The sequence below is a fragment of the Vulpes vulpes genome, chromosome 6, assembly GCF_048418805.1.
Source record: "Vulpes vulpes isolate BD-2025 chromosome 6, VulVul3, whole genome shotgun sequence".
NCBI classification, from domain to species: domain Eukaryota; kingdom Metazoa; phylum Chordata; class Mammalia; order Carnivora; family Canidae; genus Vulpes; species Vulpes vulpes.
Genome location: NC_132785.1, coordinates 46,359,592 through 46,387,376, shown reverse-complemented (window position 1 = coordinate 46,387,376; position 27,785 = coordinate 46,359,592). Strand labels below are relative to the sequence as shown.

At 38.1% G+C, this 27,785-nt stretch overlaps 1 protein-coding gene across 6 annotated transcripts in view; it reads left to right on the top strand.

The window, feature by feature from the left end:
* The window catches only part of UGGT2 (UDP-glucose glycoprotein glucosyltransferase 2), a 188,006-nt gene that overhangs the window by 80,356 nt on the left and 79,865 nt on the right, over positions 1 to 27,785 (top strand). For all 6 annotated transcript variants that reach the window (XM_072760866.1, XM_072760864.1, XM_026003635.2 and 3 more), the window contains 5 exons: positions 345 to 495; positions 12,369 to 12,488; positions 13,752 to 13,837; positions 14,385 to 14,520; positions 20,648 to 20,779. In XM_072760866.1, coding sequence (XP_072616967.1) covers positions 345 to 495; positions 12,369 to 12,488; positions 13,752 to 13,837; positions 14,385 to 14,520; positions 20,648 to 20,779 — 625 coding nt within the window. The remainder of the gene's footprint in view (positions 1 to 344; positions 496 to 12,368; positions 12,489 to 13,751; positions 13,838 to 14,384; positions 14,521 to 20,647; positions 20,780 to 27,785) is intronic.

Sequence of the window (27,785 nt, the reverse complement as noted above, 5' to 3'; positions counted from 1 at the left end):
TTAATAGTAGATTTACCAAAATAGTGAGCTAGTATATTTTTCCCTTCATTTTTGGCTTTTTCAGAGGTGAGCATATCTTCACTTCTTTGCTAAAGAATGTAGTAAGTATACCTTGTTGCCTAGCCTTTTAAATAGTGAGATTTTGACACTATACACAAAAAAAGTCAGCATGAGTTTACCCTAGTTGAACTCCTTGTCTTGTTTGTTAATGAATTTAATAATATTTTTTCCTGCTATTAATAAAAATACCAGCATAATTTGTTTCAAATTCTTTAATAGGGCTATAAACTTTAAAGGTTATTTTTTGGCAAATCAAACTAAAACTTTTTTCTTCTCTTCAAAAGTCTTTTGGATGTGCTGAAGCTAGAAGGAAAAATGATGAATGGGCTCCATAGTCTTGGGATCAACAAAGAAGATATGAGCAAATTTTTAAAATTAAACTCACTTGTTTTGGACTATACCTACGCATTAGATATTAGGCATTCTTCTATAATGGTAAGTTCTCATGTGATTCCTTGTTTTTGAAACCTTTAGTAGATTTAAGACTTAACATAAAACCAAATATTGACAGGCTTTCAAATAAATTTAAACAATTTCAAAGAGATTGCAGGAGAACTCAGTGAGAAGAAAAGTGAAAATACGGACTCACTCCTCTCTCGTTCTAGTATCTTCTCACCCCTTCTTCCAGTTCTGAGTTTCCTCACAAGAACTCACTCCTTAGGGATCCTTTCCAGCTTTAAAAAAAAAACAAACACGAACAACAGAGTAACCCCATGAGCAACAACAACAAAACATCAAGTAATTAAAATCTGAGGAATGTAAGAATACTATCTGATACCTACTATCATGATAACCTTCCCTGGCCAGTTTCCGGAAACCCCCATGCATCTGGTCTGTGCTGCACCTGCAGAAATCGGGAGTCTGCTCATGTCACCCTTGCTTGCAGCACGGATCCGTGGATCCGTCTTGTCCTCGGTGTGGCCTGGAAGGCTGTCGGGGACCTTCTCCCTCCTTTCATTTCTCAGACTGTGCAATATTCCTCTCACTACTTTCCCTTCTCTCCTGCTGGGGAAACAATGCTTCCTCTCTATCCATTCATCTGATTGTCTTTCTTCAGGCTTCAGCTCCAAACAGTACTTGCTGAGAGAAGCTGTCCTCAACTAGCCACAGTAGAGGATGTTTTCATACACGCATTGTATTGAGAGCCCCAGGATGACCCTCAGGCTCAATGATATGCTCAAAGGCCTAACAGGGCCTAGAGGTTGCTCCACTCATGATCACAGTCTGTTAGAGCAGCAGAATACAAGCTGTATCAGCAGAGGGAGAAACAGCATGCGGTGAAGTCTAGAGGACACCAAGCAGGAGCTTCCACGAAGCTCCTCCTCGTGGAGTTGTATAGGACATGCTTGACTTCACGTGTGACAATCTGAGCCACGCTAGCTTGAGTGGGGAGTTCAGAGTTTGTGAAGGGGTCTGTCGTATGGGGATATGAGGCCTATGTGACTCCTCTTCATCACTGAAGCTCCAGAACCTCAGAGGAAAAGCAGCTGTTCATCATAAGTCCTGCTGTTTACGTGAACTCTGTACAAACTGCCCCAGAGTGCAACAAGGCACCTCAACATGGGAGAAACTCTGTCAGAGCATTTTAAGAGCTCAGTTCTCAGAAGCCAACCTAGGAAAAAAAAAAAAAAAAAGAAGCAGCCGCCAACCTAGAGAACACAGAAATAGGCCCTTCTAGGGAATATGTGAGGTCTGAGCAACCTGGCCTGCTGAGTTAACCCTTTCTCTCCCTGCCCCACACCTGTGTGTATGTATGCATACGTATTTATTATTTTACAGAACTACCAGTACTCCCATATACTTTGCACAGTTGATTTTTATAATTTTATAATTTTGTCCTGTGATTCTTTTATGTCTTTATTTCTTACTGGACTATGTATACTTCTTGAAAATAGGAATTTTATGCATTTTTTCTCACCATTATGTCCCTGGTTTTAGTAGGTACTCAAAAAACATAAATATTCTTTGAACAAATAAGTTCAAAGAATATTTCAAACCAACATAAGACATAATTTTTAACAATGAAACTCTGTGAGCAAATTACAACATAATCACTATAAATATCTCCATATCACCATTGTGATTTAACATTAGTGTAAAAAAGTATAACTATTAAAATGAGAAAATAAAAATATGTGGCAGATTATATAACTAAAACTCTTCCAAAACAGCCGTTATAATAAATAAGACCTTAGTAAAATTAGTTTGAGGTGACAGTAATCAGATCAAAAGCTTTATTTCCAAAAATCATCTGAAAGACAGTGATTTATTCATAATAACATAAAAATTCAAATACCTTAATAATATCTTTACTATGTAATAACCCTAATTACTAAAACTAAAAGCTGCAATTTAACTGAGGAAATATAAAAGGATATAAGGACTCCTGAAAAGAGTATTAATCGGCAAAGACTTTGAAGCAGCCATGGCTGTGGCTTCCTTACAGTGTTTATAGATTTTGATCTAAGTAATTTCACTGGAAATTCCTTCCACAGTAGGAAGTGGAGAAAAGTATTCCCAAAGATATGATCATCATTGCATATTTTTTAAACAAAATAGAAATGAGTTAAGTATATAACAGAGAAATGTTGTAAATTTAATATCCATCTACTCAGGTATATTTCAGACATCAAAATTATGTTTATAAACCTATTTCAACAACTGGGAACAATGATTGTGCTCCCATGTTAAGTGAGAAATACAGACTTACATGATACTATCATGTGAAAAGAGGGACAGGATCAGAAGGAAATAAATCAGAATGTTGTTACTGGGTGATGTGGTTTAATATGTTGTCGGGTTTTTTTCTTTCATGCTTTTCTGTAAATTCCAAATTTTTAGCAATGGGTATGTATGACTTACATGATCAGAAAAAAAAATTAATGGGAAGAAAAACTTCTCTGACCATCTTGCGAATTGTCTCATGTAAGAATTTAAGGGATTCTCTTGGAAATGTTCAGTTATTACAGTTACTTTTGTCCTATCCAGACAACCTTCCCACTTACAAAGTTGGTCCACCATCCAAGAATCATGGAAAGAGATCACTACCAAAGAAGTGCTGTATGTTCCCTGAGACATCAAAGACCTTAGACTCAGGAAGAGTTACATAAGTTCTTAATTACCATTTGTATTTTCTAGGGCACTCTGTCTTATTATAAATGTTTATCGTTACTGTGTCTTCCTGCTCTTTAGACCATATTCTCTCATTGACTCGATTTTACTTTCACTTGGATATCTTTAAGCCCAGTTAACAAATACCTTCTCTAAAAATGTTTCATCAGGAAAAAGGAGCAACCATGTTAGTAATCTTACTACTTTGTGACTTATAGATTTAACCATTTATGCTTTTAAGCATTTGTAGAACACTGGGAGCAAAAAGCAAAAAAGTTTAAAAAAAAAAAAAAGAGAAGTAATTTTCAAGACTACTCTGAAATAGATCTATAAGGAAGCTTGCCAGCTCCATTCGTAAAATAACATGCTGCTCCCCCAGGTTGGCTGCAAGGCCAGTCACCACTGGGGAGGAGCAGCTGTGCTGCTGTCCCAGTGGCCCTCACCCAAGTGCATCTCCCCACTGCTCTGCTGTGATGGCTCTGATTCACTTGGACGCCTTAGGAGGTGTTCTCTTCCTTTCTCGCTGAACGTCGGAAAGTAATTTTTTAGTGAGGTGAAATCTATATAACATAAGATATGCTCTTTTAACCTTTTGAACTATGTAATTTGGTGGCATGAAGTACACCCACAGCGTTGTACAGTCCTCACCATGATCCATTTTTCCAGAACCTTTTCATAATTCCAAACAGAAACTCTACCCATTAAGCAGCAACTCCCCACTTCCTTCCCTTCAAACTCCCTGGTAACCTCAGTTCTCCTTTCTATCCCCATGAATTTACCTTTTCTAAGTGCTTCATCAAAGTGGAATTATGTGTTAGATTTGTCCATTTCTGCCTGGTGTGTTTCATTAGGCATACTGTGTCATGGTTCATCCATGTTGTGTGTATACTCTTAAGGGAAGTTTTGTGTTGCAGTTAAATGCTTTTACTTTTCCACTTGGAAAGTGCCTGCTTTCGGTAGATAATGATTTGTGACACTTTATTCTCTAGATTCCTTTAAAAAAATCAACTGGCACAGGGCACTTGGATGGCCCAGGCCGTTGAGAATCTAACTCTTGATCTCAGCTCACATCTTGATCTCACAGTTTTGAGTTCAAGCCCTGCATTGGGCTCCGTGCTGAGTGTGGAGCCTACTTAAATAAAAAAAATTACCTGCACAAAATGCAGAGCCCTGAGTTCTGAGAACTCTTTTCACTTTAGTCTGTTAGAGCAGCAAAATTAATTCACATTTAAGCTTGATTTTTTTCTTCATTGCATTTACTACCACCCAATATATGCATTTATTTGTTTATGTATAATATTCTTCCAGTGGAACATAAGCTCCACAAAAACCAGGACTTTGTTAAATATCATCAGCATCCATCAGGTCCTATCACATAGGAAGCGCTCAGAAAATCTGTTGGACATCTTAATGTCAAAACAGTTCTTCATGAATGAAAGCAATACTTTGCTTTTATTTTAATTATTTTTCTTCTGCTGGATCTGTCTCTCTACTTTTTGTCTTTACAGAGAAAGCTCAGTCACTGAGTTACATTACTTCTGACCTCTGTATTTATACTCTCCCCAAAAACAAACCTTGGCAGTTTATTTCTTAAAAGTTGCTTGCTTAAAAGTTGAGTAAAAACTCAAGACAGTCATTGGGTATTTTCCGTCCTTGGTTAACCATTCTAAGTTTCTCTGTCCCAGACATCAGGAGACACAATTTAAATTTTATATAGTTTAGTTTCCAGTTTCTAGCCTTGCCACGGTACCTCAGGTTTCACTAATATTTCACTAAAGTCATTAAAAACAACCGTATAATGGTATGTTTGGCTCCTTTGGATTGTAATTCCTTTCCAGTGCACTGTGCCAGACCGCCCCCAATGAAGGGGGCCTTGGTCATATTCCACCTAAACTAGCCCTGCCCGAGCCACAGCTTCCTGTTTTCTGTCCTGTGATGTCCATGCTGTAGCCATATTCCTGAAGTGCTTATGATCTTTGTCTTTAATTTCCTTTTTTTAAAAGTTCCCAAGTCCCCCTAGCCATTTCATTCTCTCAAAAACACACCAATCCGCACAGGCAGAGGAAATGAATTCTTTACCCAACTTAAGGATGTAACTTGCTCCTGACAGTGGGTACCACATTAGATAACATCAATGTCCCGTCCAAGCCCCATAATGATGCTATAAATCCGCACACCACAGACACATGGGTTTATCCCAAACTCATAGTTCACTTCCACTGCTCTATATCTTCCCCTTATGCAAATACCATACTGTTTGGTTACTGTAGCTTTGTAGGAAGTTTTGAAATTGGGAATTAGGAATTCTCCAACTTTGTTCTTTTTCAAGATTATCTTGGCAATCCTAGGACCCTTGCCTTTCATTATAAGTTACAGCATCAGTTTGTCCATTTCTGGAAAAAAGATAGTTGAAATTTCTATTGAAATTTCATTTAATCCATAGGTGATTTGAGGAATATTGCTATTTTAATATATTAAATCTTCTGAACCATGAATAGGGGATGTCGTTCCATTTATTCAGATCTTCTTTATTTTCTTTCAATGATCTAACTTTTGTAGCTCTTAGTGTACAAGTCTCAGACTTGTTAAACTTATTGCTAAGTATTTTATCCTCCCTGATGCTATTGAAAAAAGAATTGTGTTAAATTTATTTTAGGATTTTTTAGTGCCACGTAACTTTTTGTTGAACCCTGGACATTTTGAATATTACAATGTGTCACTTCTGGATGTCAGAGTCTCCCCTTCCTTGGGTTTGTTGCTGTTTGCTGTTGTTTTTGTTATTTGTTTAGTGACTTCTCTGAGCTAATTTTGTAAGCTTTCTCCTGTGTGGCCACAGAAGTCTGTCACGTTCGTCTAGTCATGTACTCAGTATGGGACAGATTTACCTAAATGCCTGGACCCCCAAAGCCTCCCAGTCTTTCTAGGGGCTCTGTGTGTGTGGCAGATGGAGGGGGAGCAGCCTGTGCTCAGCCAGGTAGCATGCAGCCACCTCAGCCTTCACTTCTTGTTTACACCAAGCTTCAAGGTCAACCAGAGGAGAAAACTTGGGGGTTCTCAGTCTTCCCTGGGCATGTTGGCCTTTTAGAATCCCAAGGATGTGTTAGAACTTCTCAAAGCCCTATTTCCCAAAATGTCTCATTGCCCTTTCCTCACCAGATTTTGGTTGCTGTGCTTTCATCCTAACTGTTTTCTGTTGCCGCAGGCAGGAGTGACTAAAATGTGGTAGAAGCTCAAACACTGTTAGGAGTTTAGCGGGATAAAGACAAGTCTTTTCAATGGGTTTTCTAGGGAGTCACCAGACAGTTCAAACAAAAACTAAAACTCTTTCAGAATAAGATCCGTTCTGCTTCCTCTGGTATTGGTACTAGAATTCAGGCTGTCATTTTCAAGGCGACTGAACAGCTTGGGAGCGCGAGATGGGACTAGGATAAGTTTCACACCACATAGCTCACTGCTCTTACTGAGAATCAGTCATTCTTCTTGAATAAATGTTGTTAAGGTTGCTACAAGTTTTGGGTTAGTTTTCCTAGTTCTTAAAATGTTGAGTTCCCTCAATTTTCTAGATTCTTACAGCTTTTATGTAAGGGTGGAGTTTTGGAATTCCTTACTCCACCATTTTAGCTGATGTCACTCCCTACAGAAAACCGAAAAGATGTAAATTAACAAGTCTTTTAAGTTTTTCGCTTCTCTCCGTAAGTCATCCTGTAAAACCATGACATGTTTTGTGTCCATGAGCTGACCTGTGTAGCTCCTTGTACATTGATGAGATTGTCTTATAAGTTCTCATCTATTAATGACAGTATCTTTTATTCAGTATCTTGGTAGCCTAGTAGATACAAAGGCCAGAGTTATGGCCGACAGAATAGTGGGAGTGGATCACTGGAGTATCAGCACTGGTTCTGCATACAGCCTTCTGAGGCCACTCTTACAGTTACTGGTGCTGCTTCTGTAAACTTACTTGAGAGTGAAAAATGAGTAGGTCAGGCTCTGGGCCTTGAACGCAAAGCGATTTCTGTTGTCTTAGGAGTTCTCCAGAATGGATCGGGGTATTGCCTAGATTAGCTTACCTGACACCCATGCTATGAGTTAGGCCATTGCTGTAGTAGTGTTCAAACTTTAGTATTTGTGATAAGAATCATCAAGGGCATGTGTTCTAAGTGGTGATTCCTAGGTGCTGTTCTGAGATTCTTGCTTTAGTAGGTCTGAAGGTAGACCAAGGAATCTGCATTTTCGGTAGACACCTCCAGATATATTGATTCCTATTAAAAGTGGCTCTACCTCTAGTTATTAATCCAATTAAGTGGGACAGATACATAAAGCATAAGCCAATTCCTCATTTAAAACCAGTACTGACTGACCATCAAGAGGACCAGATATTCACATCCTCTGCTTTGGTGCCTTTCCTTCTGCTGGCCTTGCTTTCCTGTAGGAGAACAGTGAACTGATCCAGACACTGCTGTCAAGTCTATAGCAATTCCAGTTTACAGGGGCTTCCTAGCATATCACCAGATCTCTAGAACTGTTCCCGTTACTTTCACATCTTGGCAGGAATTAACCTCCAAAACACAAATGAGGTACATGACTACCTACTTTTCCAGGGAGACCAAAGTTCTCCCTCCTATCTCCCTCAGTAGTACCAGGACAGATTATAGTGAAGAGAAGCTAATCCCAGATCACCATCATACTTGTGAACCACAAAATAGAAATTGTTGCAGCTGACCCTGCCCACGTGTCTTTATGCACTTGGTCAGTGTATCCCAGACTGAGCCAGCTCCCTTTCTACCTGCCTGGCCTCTCCCCTGCACAGCTGGCTTCTCTTACAGTTTCTGTCTGGGTGTGGGTACATTCTTCCTTTCTGAAAGCTGTGGGTTATCCTAGATTTCCTGCTCTTACCTGTCTCCTTTGTATGTGTCTTTTTATTTATTAAGACTTTTTATTTATTTATATCTTTTTATTTATTTACTTTATTCAGTCTTCTCTCTGAAAGTACTACCTCTGACTTGGGGTTTTTTGTTTTTTTTTTTAACTTGGTTAAACACTCTCAAACCTCGTGTCTGGAACACTGCAGAAGCTGCCTGGTTTCCTCGATGCCTCTGGTCTCCTCCTCCCTCTTCTCTGGGACTTTGAGCGGCACATGCTAGACTGCTTAACCTATGTCATACATCTGTTTCAGCATTTGTTTTGATTTTGCATTATTTTTGTTCTCTGTGCACTTTAGTTAATATACATTCTATTGATCTGTCATTCAACTGACTTATTACTGTCTTCCTCCGTATCCAGTCTGTAGTTAAATCTTCCTAGGAAGTTCTCACAGTTCCTAATTACAGTTTTAAAATCTAGAGTATCCCTTTGGGTCTTCTTGTAATGGATTTTAGTTCTCTTAACATTTTCTATCTTTCCATCTATTTTTTTAATAATATATATATATTAATCGTAATTCTTTTAAAGTTCTTGCCTAAGTCTCTCTGCATTGTCTGGTTTTCCTCTTGCATTTTAATATTTGGTCCTTTTTTTGGCATGGCAGTTTCTGGTAGGAGCCCAAAATTGCCAATGTGAAGTTACAGAAGCAAACGCATGTCAGGTTTGCTCCAGCAGTCTGAGTGCCAGATCTCACCTGGCTCTGTTGAGGCACAGTTTTAGGCTTTGTGGGAGCTCTTCTACTTTGTGTCTCCTCGGGGCTAGCCCTTTTGGTTTCTGAAAGTGCAGTGTTTACCAAAGTGTTAAGACTTTGGACCTCAACTTCTGTGTCCTTATTACTATGTGTGGCTGCAGCTTCAAAGTCCCAGTGTCGGTTTTCCCTGGCTCTTCTTCTTCTTCTTCTTCTTCTTCTTCTTCTTCCTTCTTCCTTCTTCCTTCTTCCTTCTTCCTTCTTCTTTCTTCTTTCTTCTTTCTTCTTTCTTCTTTCTTCTTCTTCTTCTTCTTCTTCTTCTTCTTCTTCTTCTTTTCTCCTTTCTCCTTCTTCTTCTTTTCTCCTTTCTCCTTCTTCTTCTTTTCTCCTTTCTCCTCCCTCCTTCTCCTCCTCCTCCTTCTCCCTTCTCCCTTCTTCCTCCTTCTTCTTCCTCCCCCTTCTTCTTCTTTTTTTTTTTGGCAGTGGTGGTGGGGGTCGAGGGAGGGCTGCCATGTGTATGTGCAGGTTCATAGTCAGCAAATGAGAAGAATTTGTATAGGGACACAGGTTGTTTGGTTTCTTCCCTGCGCTTTTCTCTTCTCCTGGAATTCCCCCACCAAATCCCTATTATAAAGGCAACCCCAATTTTGACTTCTGTCTTTCCAGCCCAATATGACCGTCATTTTCTGTTTGAATTAGTTCTTCTAGGCTGCAATTTGGAAAAATGCCCAAAGGGATGGAATTGAGGTGAATGTGGACCTTGTTTGCTGTGCCTCCTGCCTTCAAGGATTGTAACTCTTCCACTCTCAATAATTGTTTGATCCTACCTCCATGCATCTAAACAGTGGTTTCTATGTCTTCCTCAGCCATTAGCCTTGTTTCAGGCAGGTGGCTTCGTCTAGTATAAATTGTTACTCTTGATTAGAATTGGACATCCAAGGTATCTTGTCTTCTTTTTCTTTTTATTTATTTATTCTTGAGAGACAGAGAGAGAGAGTCAGAGACACAGGCAGAGGGAGAAGCGTGCTCCATGCAGGGAGCCCGATGTGGGACTCGATCCCGGGTCCCCAGAATCCCTCCCTGGGCCGAAGGCAAGCACTAAACTGCTGAGCCACCCAGGCTGCCCTCATGTTTTATTTTTCTTATGTCTAAGTGTTAAAATTTGAGAAGGGAGGTGGAGGACATCCCTGCCTCCTATACTGCTGATGATTGAGATAAACACTTAATTTCTGTCAAGTAGTTTATGGAGAGTAATTTAGATACAATTTTTTTTGTGTTCTTTTAAAACATTTTTTAAAGATTTTATTTATTTATTTATTTATTTATTAGAGAGGGGGGGTAGAAAGAGAGCACAAGCAGGGGAGAGTGGCAGACAGAGGAAGAGGGAGAAGCAGACTCCCTGCTGAGCAGGGAGCCTGATGCAGGGCTCCATCCCAGGACCTGGGATCATGACCCGAGCTGAAGGCAGATGCCCAACCGACTGAGCCACCCAAGCGCCCCTACAACTGTATTTTTTAATATGAAAAATAAACGAATTAGAAGTCAGTTGTTTTGGGGGTGGAGGAGGCTTAATCTAAAAGACCATTGGGAAACCTAACCAAAGAAGTAAAGGATCTGTACCCTAAATACTACAGAACACTTCTGAAAGAAATTGAGGAAGACACAAAGAGATGGAAAAATTTCCATGCTCCTCATGGATTGGAAGAATTAATATTGTGAAAATGTCAATGCTACCCAGAGCAATTTACACATTTAATGCAATCCCTATCAAAATACCATGGACTCTCTTCAGAGAGTTGGAGCAAATCATCCTAAGATTTGTGTGGAATCGGAAAAGACCCCAAATAGCCAGGGGAATATTGAAAAAAAAAAACTACAGCCGGGGGCATCACAATGCCAATTTCAGGTTGTACTACAAAGCTGTGATCAAGACAGTGTGGTACGGGCACAGAAACAGACACAGATCAATGGAACAGAATAGAGAATTCAGAAATGGGCCCTCAACTCTATGGTCAACTAATATTCAACAAAGTAGGAAAGACTATCCACTGGGAAAAGGACAGTCTCCTCAATAAATGATACTGGGAAAATTCGATAGCCACCTGCGGAAGAATGAAAGTAGACCATTCTCTTATACCATACACAAAGATAAACTCAAAATGGATGACAGATGTAAATGTGAGACAAGAATCAATCAAAATCCTAGAGGAGAACACAGGCAACACCCTTCTTGAACTTGGCCACAGCAACTTCTTGCAAGATACATCCATGAAGGCAAGGAAAACCAAAGCAAAAATGAACTATTGGGACTTCATCAAGATAAAAAGCTTCTGCACAGTAAAAGAAACAGTCAATAAAACTAAAAGACAACCTACAGAATGGGAGAAGATATTTGCAAATAACATATCAGATAAAGGGCTAGTATCTAATATCTATAAAGAACTCAATAAAAACTCAATAAACTCAATACCCAAGAAATCATCCATCATGAAGTGGGTAAAAGACATGAACAGAAATTTCACAGAGGAAGAAGACCTCTACATGGCCAACAAGCACATGAGAAAATGTTCTGCATCACTTGCCATCAGGGAAATACCAATCAAAACCACAATGTGATACCACCTCACACCAGTAAGAATGGCGAAAATTAACAAGACAGGAAACAACAAATGTTGGAGAGGATGTGGAGAAAGGGGAACCTTCTTGCACTGTTGATGGAAATGTGAACTGGTGCAGCCACTCTGGAAAACTGTGTGGAGGTTCCTCAAAGAGTTAAAAATAGAACTGTACTATGACCCAGCAATTGCACTGCTGGGAATTTACCCCAAAGATACAAATGCAGTAAAACACTGGGACACCTGCACCCTGATGTTTATAGCAGCAATGTCCACAATAGCCAAACTGTGGAAGGAGCCTCGGTGTCCATTGACAGATGAATGGATAAAGAAGATGTGGTCTATGTATGTGGTCTATGAAGATGTGGTCTATAAAGAAGATGTGGTCAATGGAATATTACTCAGCCATTAGAAACTACAAATACCCACCATTTGCTTCGAGGTGGATAGAACTGGAGGGTATTATGCTGAGTGAAGTAAGTCAATCGGAGAAGGACGAACATTCTATGGTCTTATTCGTTTGGGGAATACAAAAAAATAGTGAAAGGGAATAAAGGGGAAAGGAGAGAAAATGAGTGGGAAATATCAGTGAGGGTGACAGAACATGTAGAGACTCCTAACTCTGGGAAACGAACAAGGAGTGGTGGAAAGGGAGGTGGGTGGGGGGTTGGGGTGACTGGGTGACGGACACCGAGGGGGGGCGCTTGACAGGATAAGCCCTATATGTTGGCAAATTGAACTCCAATAAAAAAAATATACAAAAAGAATAAAAGACCATTGGGATGTAAAATTGTTGCACATTGTATTCCTTAATTTAAAGAAAACCCAACTGGCTTCTTGTCTTTAATCAGAAATCTAGAACTTTCTGTGTATTTTTACTTTGTTAAAGTGAAAACTGATTTAAATTAAAATGGTTTAAATGATTTAAGTGTTATCTTGATATAGCTTTCACAGATTTCTGGATTCTTTTCTAGTGGATCAATGACCTAGAAAATGATGATTTGTATGTTACATGGCCTGCAAGTTGCCAGGAGCTTCTCAAGCCAGTATTCCCTGGAACTATACCTTCCATAAGGCGTAATTTTCATAATTTGGTGAGTTTTATATGATATTTTGTAGACATCTTTTTAAAAGGTATCAGCATTCTTTTTGGATAACCCTGTTCTGAGTGAATAGGCATCTGTAATAAGGAGGGAAATACTTGCCTGATATAACAAGCTTGGGGTGGCATGGCTGCTAAGGCATCCAAAGCCAGCAATGCCACACATAATCTGCCTCTTCTTATTTACATGTGCTTTCCTACTTCCGATGCAAAATTAATGAGTTATTTTACATTTTCTGAAAGGAATTTGAACTTTTCCCCTTCTATATTATAAAGAACTAATTAAAGATTAAAGCTTAGTACATTTCAGAGAAAAATCTAGAAATATTTTATCATCTATGCATATGAGGTCACTGTTACAGTATTGAATAACCTTACACAACTGTGAAATATGCAGAAAACACTTAGCTAGGGCTTTTTTTTTGTTTTCCACAAAGAAAGCGAATATGTTATTTCCTACAGCAATGTAGAACAAGCAGTTAAATTAATGCAATTTTTTTCAAAAATCAATTACTGTCTTCTTTTAAAAAAACAGTTATGGAAAATCCAGTGCACATTTAGAATAAGGTATTTCATTTGTTATTTAAAAAAATTTACTTGGGACACCTGGGTGGCTCAGTGGTTGAGTGTCTGCTTTTGGCTCAGGGCATGATCCCAGCGTCCTGGGATCGAGTCCCAGAGTCCCACATCGGGCTCCCTGCATGAAGCCTGCTTCTCCCTCTGCCTGTGTCTCTGCCTCTCTCTCTGTATCTCTCATGAATAAATAAAATCTTTTAATAAAAATATTTTAAAAAATTACTTTGTGCTGTGCTTCAAAAAGAGGATGAGTGATCTGATCTTGAATTCCATGTATTTAACAGATGTGCACCTTTTAGAAATCCTTCATTACCTGTGAAATTCCTTCTTATATAAAATTCTTTAGAATTGTTAGGAATTTCTTTTATTATGTTTTAAAGATTTGATTTATTCACAAGAGAAACAGAGGCAGAGACACAGGCAGAGAGAGAAGTAGGCTTCTTGCAGGGAGCCTGATGTTGAGCCTGGGACTCAATCCCAGGACTCTGGGATCATGCCCTGAGCCAAAAGCAGATGCTCAACCGCTGAGCCACCCAGGCATCCCTAGAAATTTCTTTAAAAAAAAAGACTGTACCTTGGTTTCATACTTTTAGTGACAGAAAATAGAAACTTGAAATTCATGAAAATTCCAAAGTGTTAAAACACAATAGTGATTTATAAACTATCTACTTTCTTTTAGGTTCTGTTTATTGATCCTGCTCAAGAGTATGCCTTGGATTTTATAAAACTTGCTGAACTTTTCTATTATCATAAAATTCCTCTTAGGTAATTGTCAATTTATAACATTAAATGGTCAACTGAAGGAAATCCAGTAATGTTCATGTTGTACTACAGAGTATTACACAGAGTGTTGATGTGGGATTCAAAGCAGTGGTCATCTTTAATGCCTGTCACAACACAGCTGTGCTGTGAGGTGTCATTACCTTTATGATAGACTCTATTAATCAAAGCTTCTTAGTAATCTCATTTACCAACTGTTACTTTCCTGAGAGAATGATCTGATCACTTTGGGTGTCTAAAGATGAATCCATTTCCCTGAGGTTGTGTTAAGAGTACACTTCCCCTTTATTTTTCTGGAAAAACATGGTCATTAGATAATTTCACCACCAGAGTTTGACAGTTTAGAGGAATCCATTAGTTAGGCAAATGTTGTTGAATAGACATTACAAATCAAACCTTTTCAAATATATTACTCCCCTATCCCCTCTATTAACACATTCTTCCATCTACATGTTATAGTTTAGTAATGTTGAAAAATGATGATTGGTTGTGATTTAAGTTTTAACGTTCCTTATTCACCTTCTTTTCCCAGAATTGGTTTTGTGTTCATTGTTAGCACAGATGATGAAATTGATGGAACAGATGACGTTGGCGTTGCTCTTTGGCGAGCTTTCAACTATATTGCAGAAGAACATGATGTATCAGAGGCATTTATTTCCATAGTACAAGTGAGTGCACTAGGTATAATTTCTTTAGACTATATACTGGGTATTACTGTAATTATTCTCATTTATCTTTCAAAGTTTATTAAAAATGATCATGGGAATTAATATAGATAAATTTAATTCTTCCAACTCCCAACTGAGGTACATAATGTCCCCACTTTATAAATTTGGCAACTGAGACTGCCAAAATAGGTGAATTTACTTGAGCTTCTCCAGCTGCTAATGCAATTTAAATTGTATATATAAAGTTTAGAGGAAAACATACTCATAGAAAATGGTTAGGGAAGAATTCCTGAACTAGGTCTTGGAAAAAAAAAAACATGAATAAAGAAGATTACTGCAAACTTAAATATTCTAAATGACTAAGTATGTAGACCCTTCCTAAAGAATTTCAGAAGAGAAGGAGATCACTTCATGACAGCAAATGGAGGTGGAAATAGCAGGATAGGTACTGAGTTTGACAAAGAGATTGTATAAAAAAAAAGCAATTGGTAAGAACTTGATTAAAGAACAGTAAGATATGGGAAGCTTATTTCATAATTGAGGTTTTGAAACTGTTACGGCCCATTGTGGAAGCAAGTGTATTAAAGAACTGTATTTAACAATACTTAAGAAAGTCAGACTATAGTTTAGAAACTAGCTTTTGTTCGTTTTAAAATTCATTGGTCTTTAGTGTTCATTCACTATTACAACAAGGCAGGTGGTTCTTCAAAGTGAGAATATGAAATTACCAAAGCCCTATAAACTCCCTGCCCTGCTTCAGTAGCTCCTGGGAACACCATGGAATACCTCACAAACTTACTGTTTGGCGGGGGGGGGGGGGGGGGGGGGGGGGGGGGGGGGCACAGAAACTACCTGCACTTCAGTGATGTGGGGATATACTTTGTTCCATAAAACAGTGCTGTGGATTATGTGTCAATCTTGTGTGTCAGTCTTACTTTTATTAATTTATTGGTGTAAGAGTTTTAAGGGACTTATTCAAACTGATGTAGCTTTTTGAAGTCTGGCCTGCTTATTGTGAAAGGATCGGTATAATATTCAAAACTGAGAAACTTGAAGACCTTTTGAAATTCTCTTTACCTAGATTATCTTAATTTGCTCCATTGACTCTATTCTGTAAGTATCTTCTATCAGACATAAATTTGTATAATTTTTGTACAGAGGAATGAGATGCCATGCTTCTCAATCACTGACCCTTTTGAATTACCTTCTGTGATGCTCAGCATAATACTGTAATATCTTGGAAAACCAAATTACACTTAAACCATAGGTTTCTATACAGTGCAGCATAAAAATATTAAATATATGCTATAGCCTAAAATTTATACTAAGCAATTAGAGGAAGGAGAGGGAAAAACGTGAAAATGTGTGAGAAAGGAATATTTGTTTATTTATGATTTTCTTTATTTATTCATGGAGACAGAGAGAGAGAAGCAGAGGGACAAGCAGAGGGAGAATCAGGTTCCATTCAGGAAGCCCGATGTGGGACTCGGATCCCAGGACCCCAGGATCACACCCTGAGCTGAAGGCAGGCACTAAACCACTGAGCCACCCAGGCATCCCGAGGAAGGAATATTTAAAGCATACTAGACTATAGACTATAGTCTGACTTCCACCATGGTCAGAAGTGTGTGAATATTGGTAGTTATTCAAGCTATGTATGCTTCAACCCTAAAATTTTTGTAGCCTATAGAAAAGTAAAACATGATTGAGCTAACATTCTCTTGAGAATGTATTGTCCTTTAGATGACTTAGCTTCACTAATTTAGAATAATTTGAGCAAAAATCTAGTCTTTTAGTAAAATATGTGAATTATAAAATCTCTTTAATATTGTTTCATTATTTTCAATGAGAAAGTTATTTTATCTAAATTACATAATTTGCAAATACAATATCAGGAGAAAGGAATATAATTGAAGGTCAGAATTGTAAGTATATGAAAATTATTGACATTTGATAGAGGATTATGGTAGAGTAAATACAGTATTTATGTAGTAAAACAGTCTGACTGTGTAACTCAGCTCTCCACAGTGGCTATGCAAACTTACAAGTAATTTAATTTTCTCTTCCTACCTTATAAGATTAAGATTTTTAAAAATGTATGTTACATACTAGATGAATACTTTTTGAATGCATGTTTGAGAATGCGGAAGTAATTTAAGGCTTTAGCTTTGGCCACAATGGGGTAATCAGATTAACTATCTCACAGTAAGCAAATATAAAACTGGACAGAATACATGAAATAAGTCAGTTTTCAGAAGTTCAACAAGAGGTACATGAACTATGATCCTTGCAAAAAGATCAAAATAAAAATATTCACAGATAGAATTCTTGGAACTACCAAAGGAGATCCTTCAGGCTGAGAGGAAGCAACACCAGATGGTAACTCACATTCACAAGAAGAGGTAAATAAAATGTAAATATATGGTACATACAAAAGGCTATAAGAATATATTTTATCATGTTTAAATTGCACAAGATGAAACAAAACAAATTTTAACATATATAACATATGACAATAATTGTACAGAGGAATGAAGGACTAAATGGATCTGTATTGGTACTTAAAATTTGATATTTTGATAACATAAAGTTAGGATTAGTAGGAAGTAGATTGTAGTAAATTGACACAACTGGATATCCACATGCAAAGTGATGAAACTGAATCCCTATCTTATACCAGACACAAAGGTTAACTGAAAATGGATTAAAAAGTTGAACATAAGACTTGAAACCGTTCTAAAAGAAAACACGGGGGGTAAGTTCCTTGACATTGATCCTGGCAATGATTTTTTGGACTTGACAACAAAAAGGCAACAAAAGCAAAAATAAACAAGGGGTTTATATCAAAATAAAATGCGTCTGCACAGCAAAGGAAACTATCAGTGAAACAAAACAGCTGTGGAATGGGAGAAAATATTCGCAAACTACCTATTCAATAAGAAGTTAATGTCCAAAATATACAAGGAATTCATACAACTCAATAGCAAAAAAACAAACAAAAAAAAGTAAACAACCCAATAGATCTGAATGGCCATTTTCCCCAAGACATACAGATGACCAGCAGGTATATGAAAGGGTGCTAGACTTGATTAGTCATCAAGGAAATGTAAATCAAAGCCCACAGTGAGCTGTCATCTCACACCTGTAGGGGGTCTGTTATTAGACAAACAGGATGAAAGATGCTAGCTAGCATCATGTAGAGAAAAGGGAACCCTCTGAGAATATAATTGGTACGGCCATTATGGAAAACAGTCTGGAAGTTGCTTAGGAAATTTAAAATAGCACCACAGTATGAACCAACAATCCCACCTCAGCTGTGTATCCAAAGAAATGAAATCAGTATCTTAAAGCGTTATCTGTACTCCCACATTTACTGCAGCATTATTCACAATAACCAAGGTATGGAAGTGACTTAAGTATCCATCAGTGGATGCATGGACAAAGAAAAATGTATGGTGTGTATGTATGTATGTATTCATAAATCAGAATATTATGCAGCCTTTATTTTTTATTTATTTTTTAAAGATTTTATTTATTCATGAGAGACACAACAGAGAAAGAGAGAGGCAGAGACACAGGCAGAGGGAGAAACAGGCTCCATGCAGGGAGCCTAAAATGGGACTTGATCCCAGGTCTCCAGGATCAGGCCCTAGGCTGAAGGTGGCGCTAAATTACTGAGCCACCCGGGCTGCCCTTATGCAGCCTTTAAAAAGAAGGAAATCCTATCATTTGTGACAACATGGATGAGCCTGGAAGACATTAGGCTAAGTGAAATATATCAAAGAAATATAAATACTGTATAATACCCCATGTAGGTGGGATCTAAAAAAGCTAAACTCCTAGAAACAAAGTAGAAAAGTGGTTGGCCTGGGGATGGGCAAAATGGGGAAATGCTGGTCAAAGGGTACAAATTAGAATTAAAAAGAGAGGAGTGAGTTCTGCAGGTCTCATGTACAGCATGGTGACTGTGATTCATAATGCAGTACTGTAGAATTGAAATTTGCCAGAAGAATTCTAGTGTTCTTACCAAAAAGAAGGGAAAATTTGTGTCACATGATGGATATATTAGTTAATTCAGTGGTGGGAATCCCCTCACTATGCATTTGTTAGGCCATCATGTTGTACAGTTTAAATGAATTGCTATGTTATTTGTCAGTTATACTTTAATAAAGTCAAAGAGAGAAAAAAAATTATGTGGAGAAGTAAAGACCTGAAATTGCTGTTTTTGCTTACCAAGGTATATAACAGTTTTACAGTTTTAAAAATGTATAAGAACATTGGCTCATTATATATCTAAGTAGCTTATGCAAGACATTCTCCCTGCCTTAGACAACTTAAGAATATCTATTTTAAAATGACTAATTTGTAAGATGACTAATCTCAATAATTTTTCATATATAATTTTTGCTTTATTCAAAAATCTCATTTTTCTAATCCCGGTTTGTTTTACAGAAGGCTGAAATTTTTGCTTTTTGTTCAGTTACTAAAATCATAGCATACTCTGCTTGATACAAGGAGGAATCTTACCTTCTTACCTATAAATTAAGAAACTTATAAAACTAAACTGTGGGATCTAATTACAGACCTGTGCCTTTTCTTCAAGGAGCAGGTTGCCAGGTTTATGTGAGAAAAGGGAAATAAAGAAGAATGTTGGTTCCTTATCATGAGGAATAACATGGGGCTTCCATCAGCTCTCTCTGGCAATGATTTTAAGTGAATTGGAGAGGCAGGCTTAAGTGCAAGAGAGAGAGTGGGAGCACACACTCGAGAGCAGGGGGAAAGGGCAGAGGGAGAAAGAGAAGCAAGCTCCCTGTTAAGCAGGGAGCTCCATGTGGGACAGGTCTTGGGGCTTGTTCCCAGGATCCTGAGATCATGAACTGAGCCAAAGGCAAACACTTCACCAGCTGAACCACCTGGGTGTCCTCAAAACAACATTCTTGACTGATGCAGGTTCCCCCGCTTCTGAGAGTAAAGCATTCCTAAGAAACCTTATGTACTAAGTCCAAATGGTGTAAAGGAAAGAAGCAGTCACCATCAATTTATATGGAAAAGTTATTGAGTATTTTCCAGAACCAAAAAATAACCTCTTTTAGGCTTTTTTTACACCTTAGGACATATCTTGCTAATGATGCACAGAATAAATTGAGAAAGCACAGATGTTTGCAGACACAGTTCAAAGCTCTGGCAGCTTGATGGTGAGATCCCAGAGTTGTAGTTCCTGGGGATGGAGCCTGGCAGGGCCACTCTCACTGCAAAACAAACACTGAATGCTATTTTCATTTTCTAACATTTTTCATAAAAGCAAAGATCCTCTCTGGATTTTTTTTGGTTAGTGAAAACAGATACTTATGTCACTCTTGTTAAAAAAAAAAAAAAAAGGTGTCATAACATGAACTTTGGAGAAGTGAGAGATATCCATATATCAAAATGCTACTAAGTGGTGTTTGTAAGTACAAGTTTCTTCTCCTTGGGAAGTTTTTTCTCCAGAATGTCTTAATGCGAGGTCAGTGTTCATATTTATGTCTCAACTGAGACATCTGCCCGGACATACCTTCTCTCTTTGAGGCAGAGCTGCCCCTTTCCCCATGCCTAGCAGAATGTCTGGGGCATAGAAGAGGGTCTATAATGAAAGAGAAATGAAACAAGAAAATAAAGGAGCTACAACTTATATCACGCCACTCTGCTTACAGTAACTGAGGTGGGGGTGGGGGGGAATGGAGGTACAGAGGAAACCTAGTCAAGGTCTTTACAGGAGAGCAATCAGGAATGAAATAAAGCCTTTCTGAAAAAAAGTCATTTAAAATATTTTATACATACCTTTTTAAATAAAGGGAGCCATTATTTTACTAAGAATCACAGTAACTAGTTTGAGCAAAATAGAACATGCTATGATATTTTTGAAAGCTATGAAATAGTCACAAAACCATTTTTATTGGGAGATATATTGTGTGGTTAAAATGAATTATCTGTGTGGGTGGGGGACATGTGTATATATGTACATATGTGGTATACTTAGAACTTAAAAGTATAAAGTGTGTTTTTATTTTATAAATCTGCATGTTCAGGATAAGAAAGAAAGCTAATTGCCATAAGATGAAAATTAATTATAAAACCTTTATTTCTGTAGATGTACCAAAAAGTGAAGAATGACAATATCCTCACTGTGGACAATGTGAAGAGTGTTCTCCTAGATATATTTCCAGATGCTAATATTTGGGATGTTTTGGGAATTCATTCTAAATATGATAATGACAGAAAGGTGAGTTGGAATGCAGATTTTCAAAAATATGATCCAAGAAACTTTTACTATAATCTCATGAATAAGTGATGTCAATATAGTTAACTCATGATTTGGGTTTTAGACCCTCCCTTCTTTCTAAAGGAGATTTAAGACCTCTGAATGATGCAAAAGTTGTTTTCGAGTACTTAAATTGCCATTATCGACCTTTCTTAAAGTACAGGGAAAGATAATTATCAGGATTTACAGGATAGGGAACTTTAATGTAGAATTTTAAAGAATGTAATTTATACTTTTTTTAAAAAGATTTATTTATTCATTCATTCGTTCATGAGAGAGAGAGAGAGAGAGGGAGAAGCAGGCTCCATGCAGGGAGCCCGAGGCAGGACTCGATCCCAGGATTCCAGGATCAGGCCCTGGGCTGAAGGTGGCGCTAAACCACTGGGCCACCAGGGCTTCCCTAATTTATACTTTCTTAGGAAGGAGTGGAAAGCTGGCTTCTTAGATAAATGCTAGGACAAGAACCAAACTTGGAAAGATGGAACATCACTGGGGCTGAATTTCTCATGCCCATACAGATCCCAAGTTTTTTAGATGAGTTCCTGCATTTTATAAGTTGTTAGGCTACAGATATGATCCTGTCTCTCGTGTATTAATATTTCTCCATGCTAACAGCAAAGTTCAGGATTATTGACATTATAATGTCTCACCTGATTCCATCCCTGTTCAACTCTTTAGTCTCACCTTTCACAACTCTCCTCGCTCTTCTGTTCTCACCACGTGGGCAGATCAGTACAGGTTCCTGAATGGGCTCCTCCTCCTCATCAGAGGGCTTTTGAGTGCTTGTTCCCAGGGTTCATGCACCTTGCCTCCCTTGTCTTCTCACCTGTGTGTGCTTCTCTGGGGCTTTTGGCTTTAATGTTACTTTGGGGGAAAATAACACTTTGTGTAGGACTTCTGGGAAGCCTTTTCTGACCCTCCCCATGACATTGTGCTAACATCACATGCTACAGTAGTACTGTGTACTCCTGCATAATGCTTGTGACAATGGGGTGTTCCATCACCTGCCTTCTCACTGGACTCCATCCTCTCTAAGAGCAGGGATCATGTCTCTTATTGGGACTTGCAGGCGCAGTGCCCAGGAACATGGTATGGGATCACTAAGCATCTACTTAATGAAATTACTAAGGAGGCAAGGCCATTTGAGAGAGTGGGTTGCATGGTAGGATAGAACTTTACAAGAACAGTGAAGTGTTTTTTTAAATTTCTAAATTCTATTTAAATTCAATTAACATATAATGTATTATTGGTTTCAGAGGTAGACATCAATGATTCATCAGTTTTATATAACACCCAGTGCTCATTAATCACGTGCCCTCATTAATGTCTCTCACCCAGGTACCCATCACCCTATGCCCCTCCTCTCCAGCGACCCTTGTTTGTTTCCTGTGATTAGAGTCTCTTATGGTTTCTCTCTCTCTCTCTGATTTCATCTTCTTTTTCCCTCCCTTCCCCAATGCTCCTCTGTTTTGTTCCTTAAATGACACATACAAATGAGATCATATAATTGTCTTTCTCCGATTGACTTATTTCACTTAGCATAATATCCTCTAATTCCATCCACATCATTGAAAATGGCAAGATTTCATTTTTTGATGGCTAAGTAGTATTCCATTATATATACATATATCACCTCTTCTTTATCCATTCATCTGTCGATGGACATCTGGGCTCTTTCCATAATCTGGCTATTGTGGCCATTGCCACTGTAAACACTGGGGTGCAGATGCCCTTTCGGATCACTGCATTTGTATCTGTGGGGTAAATACACAGGAGTGCAACTGCTGGGTTGTAAGGTAGCTCTATTTTTAACTTTTTGAGGAACCTCCACAACCTCAACCTCTTTGAGGACCTTCCTTTTTGAGGAACGTTGTGAGGCCGCACAAGCTTGCATTCCCACCAACAGTGTAAGAGGATTCCCCTTTCTCCGTATCCTCTCCAACATCTGTTGTTTCCTGACTTTCTTTTTAGCCATTGTGACCGGTGTGAGGTGGTATCTCATTGTAGTTTTGATTTGTATTTCCCTGATGCCGAGTGATGTGGGGCATTTTCTCCTGTGTCTGTTGGACATTTGTATGTTTTCTTTGGAGAAATGTCTGTTCATGTTTTCTGTCCATTTCTTGACTGGATTATTTGTTCTTTGGGTGTTGAGTTTGAGAAGTTCTTTATAGATTTTAGATACTAGCCCTTTATATGATATATCATTTGCAAATATCTTCTGCCATTCTGTCCACTGTCTTTTGATTTAGACAGCTATTTCTTTAGTGCACAAAAGCTTTTTATCTTGATGGAGTCCCAATAGTTTATTCTTTTGTTTCCTTTGCTTTTGGAGACGTGTCTAGTAAGAAGTTGCTGTGGCCAAGGTCTCTGGCTATGTTCTCCTCTAGGATTTTGATGGATTCCAGTCTCACATTTTGGTCTTTCATCCATTTTGAGTCTGTTTTGTGTATGGTGTGAGGAAAAGGTTTAGGTTCCCTCTTCTGTATGGCCCTGTCCAATTTTCCCAACATTATTTGTTGAAAAGACTGTCTTTTCTCGATTGTATATTTTTGCCTCCTTTGTTGAAGATTAGTTGACCATAGAGTTGAGAGTCCATATCTGGGTTCTCTATTCTGTTCCATTAATCTATATGTCTGTTTTTGGGCTAGTACCATACCTTCCTGATGACTACAGCTTTGTAATAGAGCTTAAAGTCCAGAATTGTGATGCCACCAGCTTTGGTTTTCTTTTTCAACATTCCTTCGGCCATTCAGGGTCATTTTCTAGTTCCATACAAATTTTAGGATTATTTGTTCCTACTCTGCGAAAAAAGCTGATGGTATTTTGATAGGGATTGCATTGAATATATAGATTACTCCAGGTAGCATAGATATTTTAACAATAGTTATTCTTATCAGTGTACATGGAACATGTTTCCATTTCTTTGAGTCTTCCTCAATTTCTTTCGTGAGTATCCTATACTTTTCTGAGTACAGAAAGTACAGATCCTTTGCCTCTTTGGTTAGGTTTATTTCTAGGTATCTTATGGTTTTGGGTGCAATTGTGAATGGGATTGATGGGATTGATGCCTTAATTTCTCTTTCTTCTCTCTCATTGTTACTGTATAGAAATGCAACTGATTTCTGTGCATTGATTTTATATTTTGTCATGTTGCTGAACTACCAAATGAGTTCTAGCAATTTTGGGGTGGAATCTTTTGGGTTTTCCATGTAGTATGATGTCATCTGCAAAGAGTGAGAGTTTGATAACTTCTTTGCCTATTTGGGTTTTTTTTTTAAGATTTTATTTATTTATTCATAGAGACACGGGGGGGGGGGGGGGCAGAGGCACAGGCACAGGCATCGGGCTCCCTGCATGGAGCCTGCTTCTCCCTCTGCCTGTGCCTCTTTGCCTATTTGAATGCCTTTTATTTCTTTTTGTTGTCTGATTGCTGACGCTAGGATTTATAGTACTGTGCTGAACAGCAGAGGTGATAGTGGACATCCCTGCTGTGTTCCTGACCTTAGTGGAAAAGAGAGCAGTGAGGTTTTAGAAATTGCTGCTCAGGGGGCTACAAAAGGCAGTAAGGTGAAGCCATGTATAAAAATGGCTATGATGCCAAATTCGTGCTCAAGTTGCCTAACATAAATTTACAGGAGCATCAATCTCTTTTGTTTTAAAGAAAGTCCAAAATACCAGGCATATGAATGAAGGAAGGCAGCTGGATAAAGTGCTGTAAGGTTGAAATGTTATAAGCTAGATACGACATTGGCTTAAGAGGCCCAAGGATTAGCCCATGTGAAGACCTCTGGGATGTGTACAGGCTGCATAGAAATGGAAGTGAAGCCAGGAAGCCAGAAGTTCAGGTTCAATGTAATTGAAAAGCCAGTGTGATAGGAATTATGAATTTTTTACTCATGTAAGAGTGGTTTTTCCAAATCATAATTTCTTTTTCTTTTTTTTTCAAATCATAATTTCTTTTTTTTTTCTACGCCACCCAAATCATAATTTCTAAGCTGAGAATAAGTCTCATTGACTTTTTTCATTACTATATTTTTATATAATTTTTTTAAATTTATTTTTTATTGGTGTTCAATTTACCAACATACAGAATAACCCCCAGTGCCCGTCACCCATTCACTCCCACCCCCCGCCCTCCTCCCCTTCTACCACCCCTAGTTCGTTAAAAACAAAACTAAAAAGCAACCGAGATGAACTTTATTTTAGGGCCAAGTTGCATTGAGGCATCTCTTCTTAGAAAAACATTTTTTTATGAATAGTCTTCAAGTGCTTTTATGGGGAGAAGGAACACAAATTTCCTGTAGTCATTATGTAACCTCATGGAATATAAAAACAGTGAGTCTTTTAAAAAGATTTTATTTATTTATTTTGAGAGAGAGAATGATCCAGAGAGAACAGAAGAGGTGGGAGGAGCAGAGAGAGAAGCAGACTCCCTGCTGAGCAGGGAGCCCCACTGGGGCTCCATTCCACAACCCTGAGATCTTGACCTGAGCATTCACTAACCCACTGAGCCACCCAGATGCCCGTTTCTTGTTCTTTTTGTAATGGAAGTGGGCTTTTCTCTGCTTGCTCCCTTGGTGGTAGAGCACAGTTGCTATTCAGACCTCACCTTCCTTAGGGACTGAGGCTTGTGCAAATATCATACCTGTCAAGCGTGACTGGTAGATACATAATAGTGATACTAAGAATCACTGCTCATTTGAGAGTAAAACATTTTTCTGGTTGATTTGCCCTTTTTTTTATATGAATCTGAAACTGCTTACTGATTTGTTACTAAGTTGTATATGCCTTGTTTCTTAAGAACCAATTCTGGTTCAAGTTAATTATAGTATTTAAAGCCTTTTATAACATCTGTGTCCCTGAGGCTGTTAAGTGCATTAAGGTAAAATACATTCCTGAGAACAGCTGGTAGGAAATAGTCAAGCTGTTTATGTAATTGCAATAGATTTCTTTAAAAGTTTAAAATATTATTCATAATCTAACTTGTATGTGGAAGGAAATGGATTCATTTACTCATGACTGTTCTAGGTAAATATTAACAGCAGTATCTGCTGTGATCCAAATGAATTTCAGGTATTATACAGCCCAAACCAACTACTTAGTATCAGTTGCCATAAAACGTCATCTGAATAACACTATGTTATCCTTAAATATTGGTATTCACAATGCAATATTGTTATTTCCCATTAATTGCCTTTTTTCATTCATACCATATGTGGATGTAAATATCATTTCCAACTGACCTATAAGTACTTCAACAAAATAAATCTAATTCTTTTGTATTCCTCCAGTTGTACAGGACATCTTAAGTTTTAGATACATTTGCTGAGTTCCTGTTGTAGTAACTGGGGATTGAGCTCTCTTCTACCTCCCTACCTTCACTTGGTCTCTCCAAGTCCAGAGGCATAACTTAAAATATTTAAAAACGGTTGTGGGGCAGCCCCGGTGGCGCAGCGGTTTAGCGCCGCCTGCAGCCCAGGGCGTGATCCTGCAGACCCTGGATCGAGTCCCACGTCGGGCTCCCTGCATGGAGCCTGCTTCTCCCTCTGCCTGTGTCTCTGCCTCTCTCTCTCTCTCTCTCTCTCTCTCTATGAATAAATAAATAAAATCTTAAAAAAAAAAAAAAAAGGTTGTGGCTTCGAGAGCAACAAGTCAGAGAGCCAACCAGAAGCAGATCCTAGAGCTGCAATGGAGTCTTAAGGCCCTCCTGCCAACGGTCACTGTGTAGTGGCTGAACCATGTTGACATTGAGGATCTAGGAGAGAGGTCAAAGTGGCAATTGTCATCCCAGGACAGCAGCTATTTACCAGCTGGTACAGAAATATTTCAGTACATTAAGAAATGGTAAGGCCTATACAGTGCAAACCCGGTGATTGTCAGGTCTGTTTTTAACACATTTTGCTTAAGGGAATATTTAGTGTGTGTGAGACTTTTGAGGTATTCCTTGCTTCGTAAATCAAATACTATGATTTCTTTCCATTTTTTAGCAACTTGATTTTTTTAAAGAATTACTCCTTTTTTTTTAACCTATTTGCATAGTATTCTTCTTATTGCAAATGTATCCAGATAGTCAATAGATTGGTAAGTTTACCTATCCAGAAATTTTCTTACAAATTTACTTAAACATAGCAGCTGACAAACCAGCACCCATGCTCTGGACCTAAAGTACAGCTTCCTTTCTGGGTCTCCCTTTGCCACTCTCATTTTATAGGTTTCTGCTTTATCTCTGGTTTTGTGAGTATTATACCTTTCCCTATTTTTTTATTTATTTCTGATTTTACTTGTCTCCCAGATAAGCATGCATGAGAGAAAAATTATTTTAATCTTATGCTACATTTCCATCTTATTGGTAATTGGACTGGGTAATCCTTTTTCTTCCAGTTTTGGTAGCTGTCATTACTGTCTCCTATCTCCTAATAGGCTGTAGAGACCAGTAATCATTCTGATTTTAATTCCTTTGTCTTTCTGCTTTGTTTAATTATGTATTTATCCAGTTTGAAAGGTTTTAGAATCTTTTTCTCCCTGGCGTTTAGAAATTTCATGATGGTATATCTTTGTATTGATCCTCTTTCCTTCAGTGTAGTAAGTATTGGTGAACTCCTACTGGAGATTTGTGTCCCATCAATTCTGCTATTTCTACTTTTAACTTTTGCTATTTCTCTAGTGCTTTCCTTCATTTTCTCTGTCCTCTCTGAATCTTCTCAGTCGAGTCTCTACTTGCTTTGTCTTCTTTTTTTTATTCCTTTGTCCTTTTCATTCAACTTTTAAAAATTTTCTGGAGATCTTTCTTGTATCCTATTCCTAGCTTGCAGCATTTAGTTTTTCTTTCATGGACACAATATATTTTTTATGTAAGAGTGTTAATTTTGGGATGTGTTGTTCTCCCTGCATTACCTCTGCCTTCTCTATGCTTCCCTTTTCTCGTGTTCATTCTGATTTCTCTCTTTTGTGTTGGAACCATTTGTCA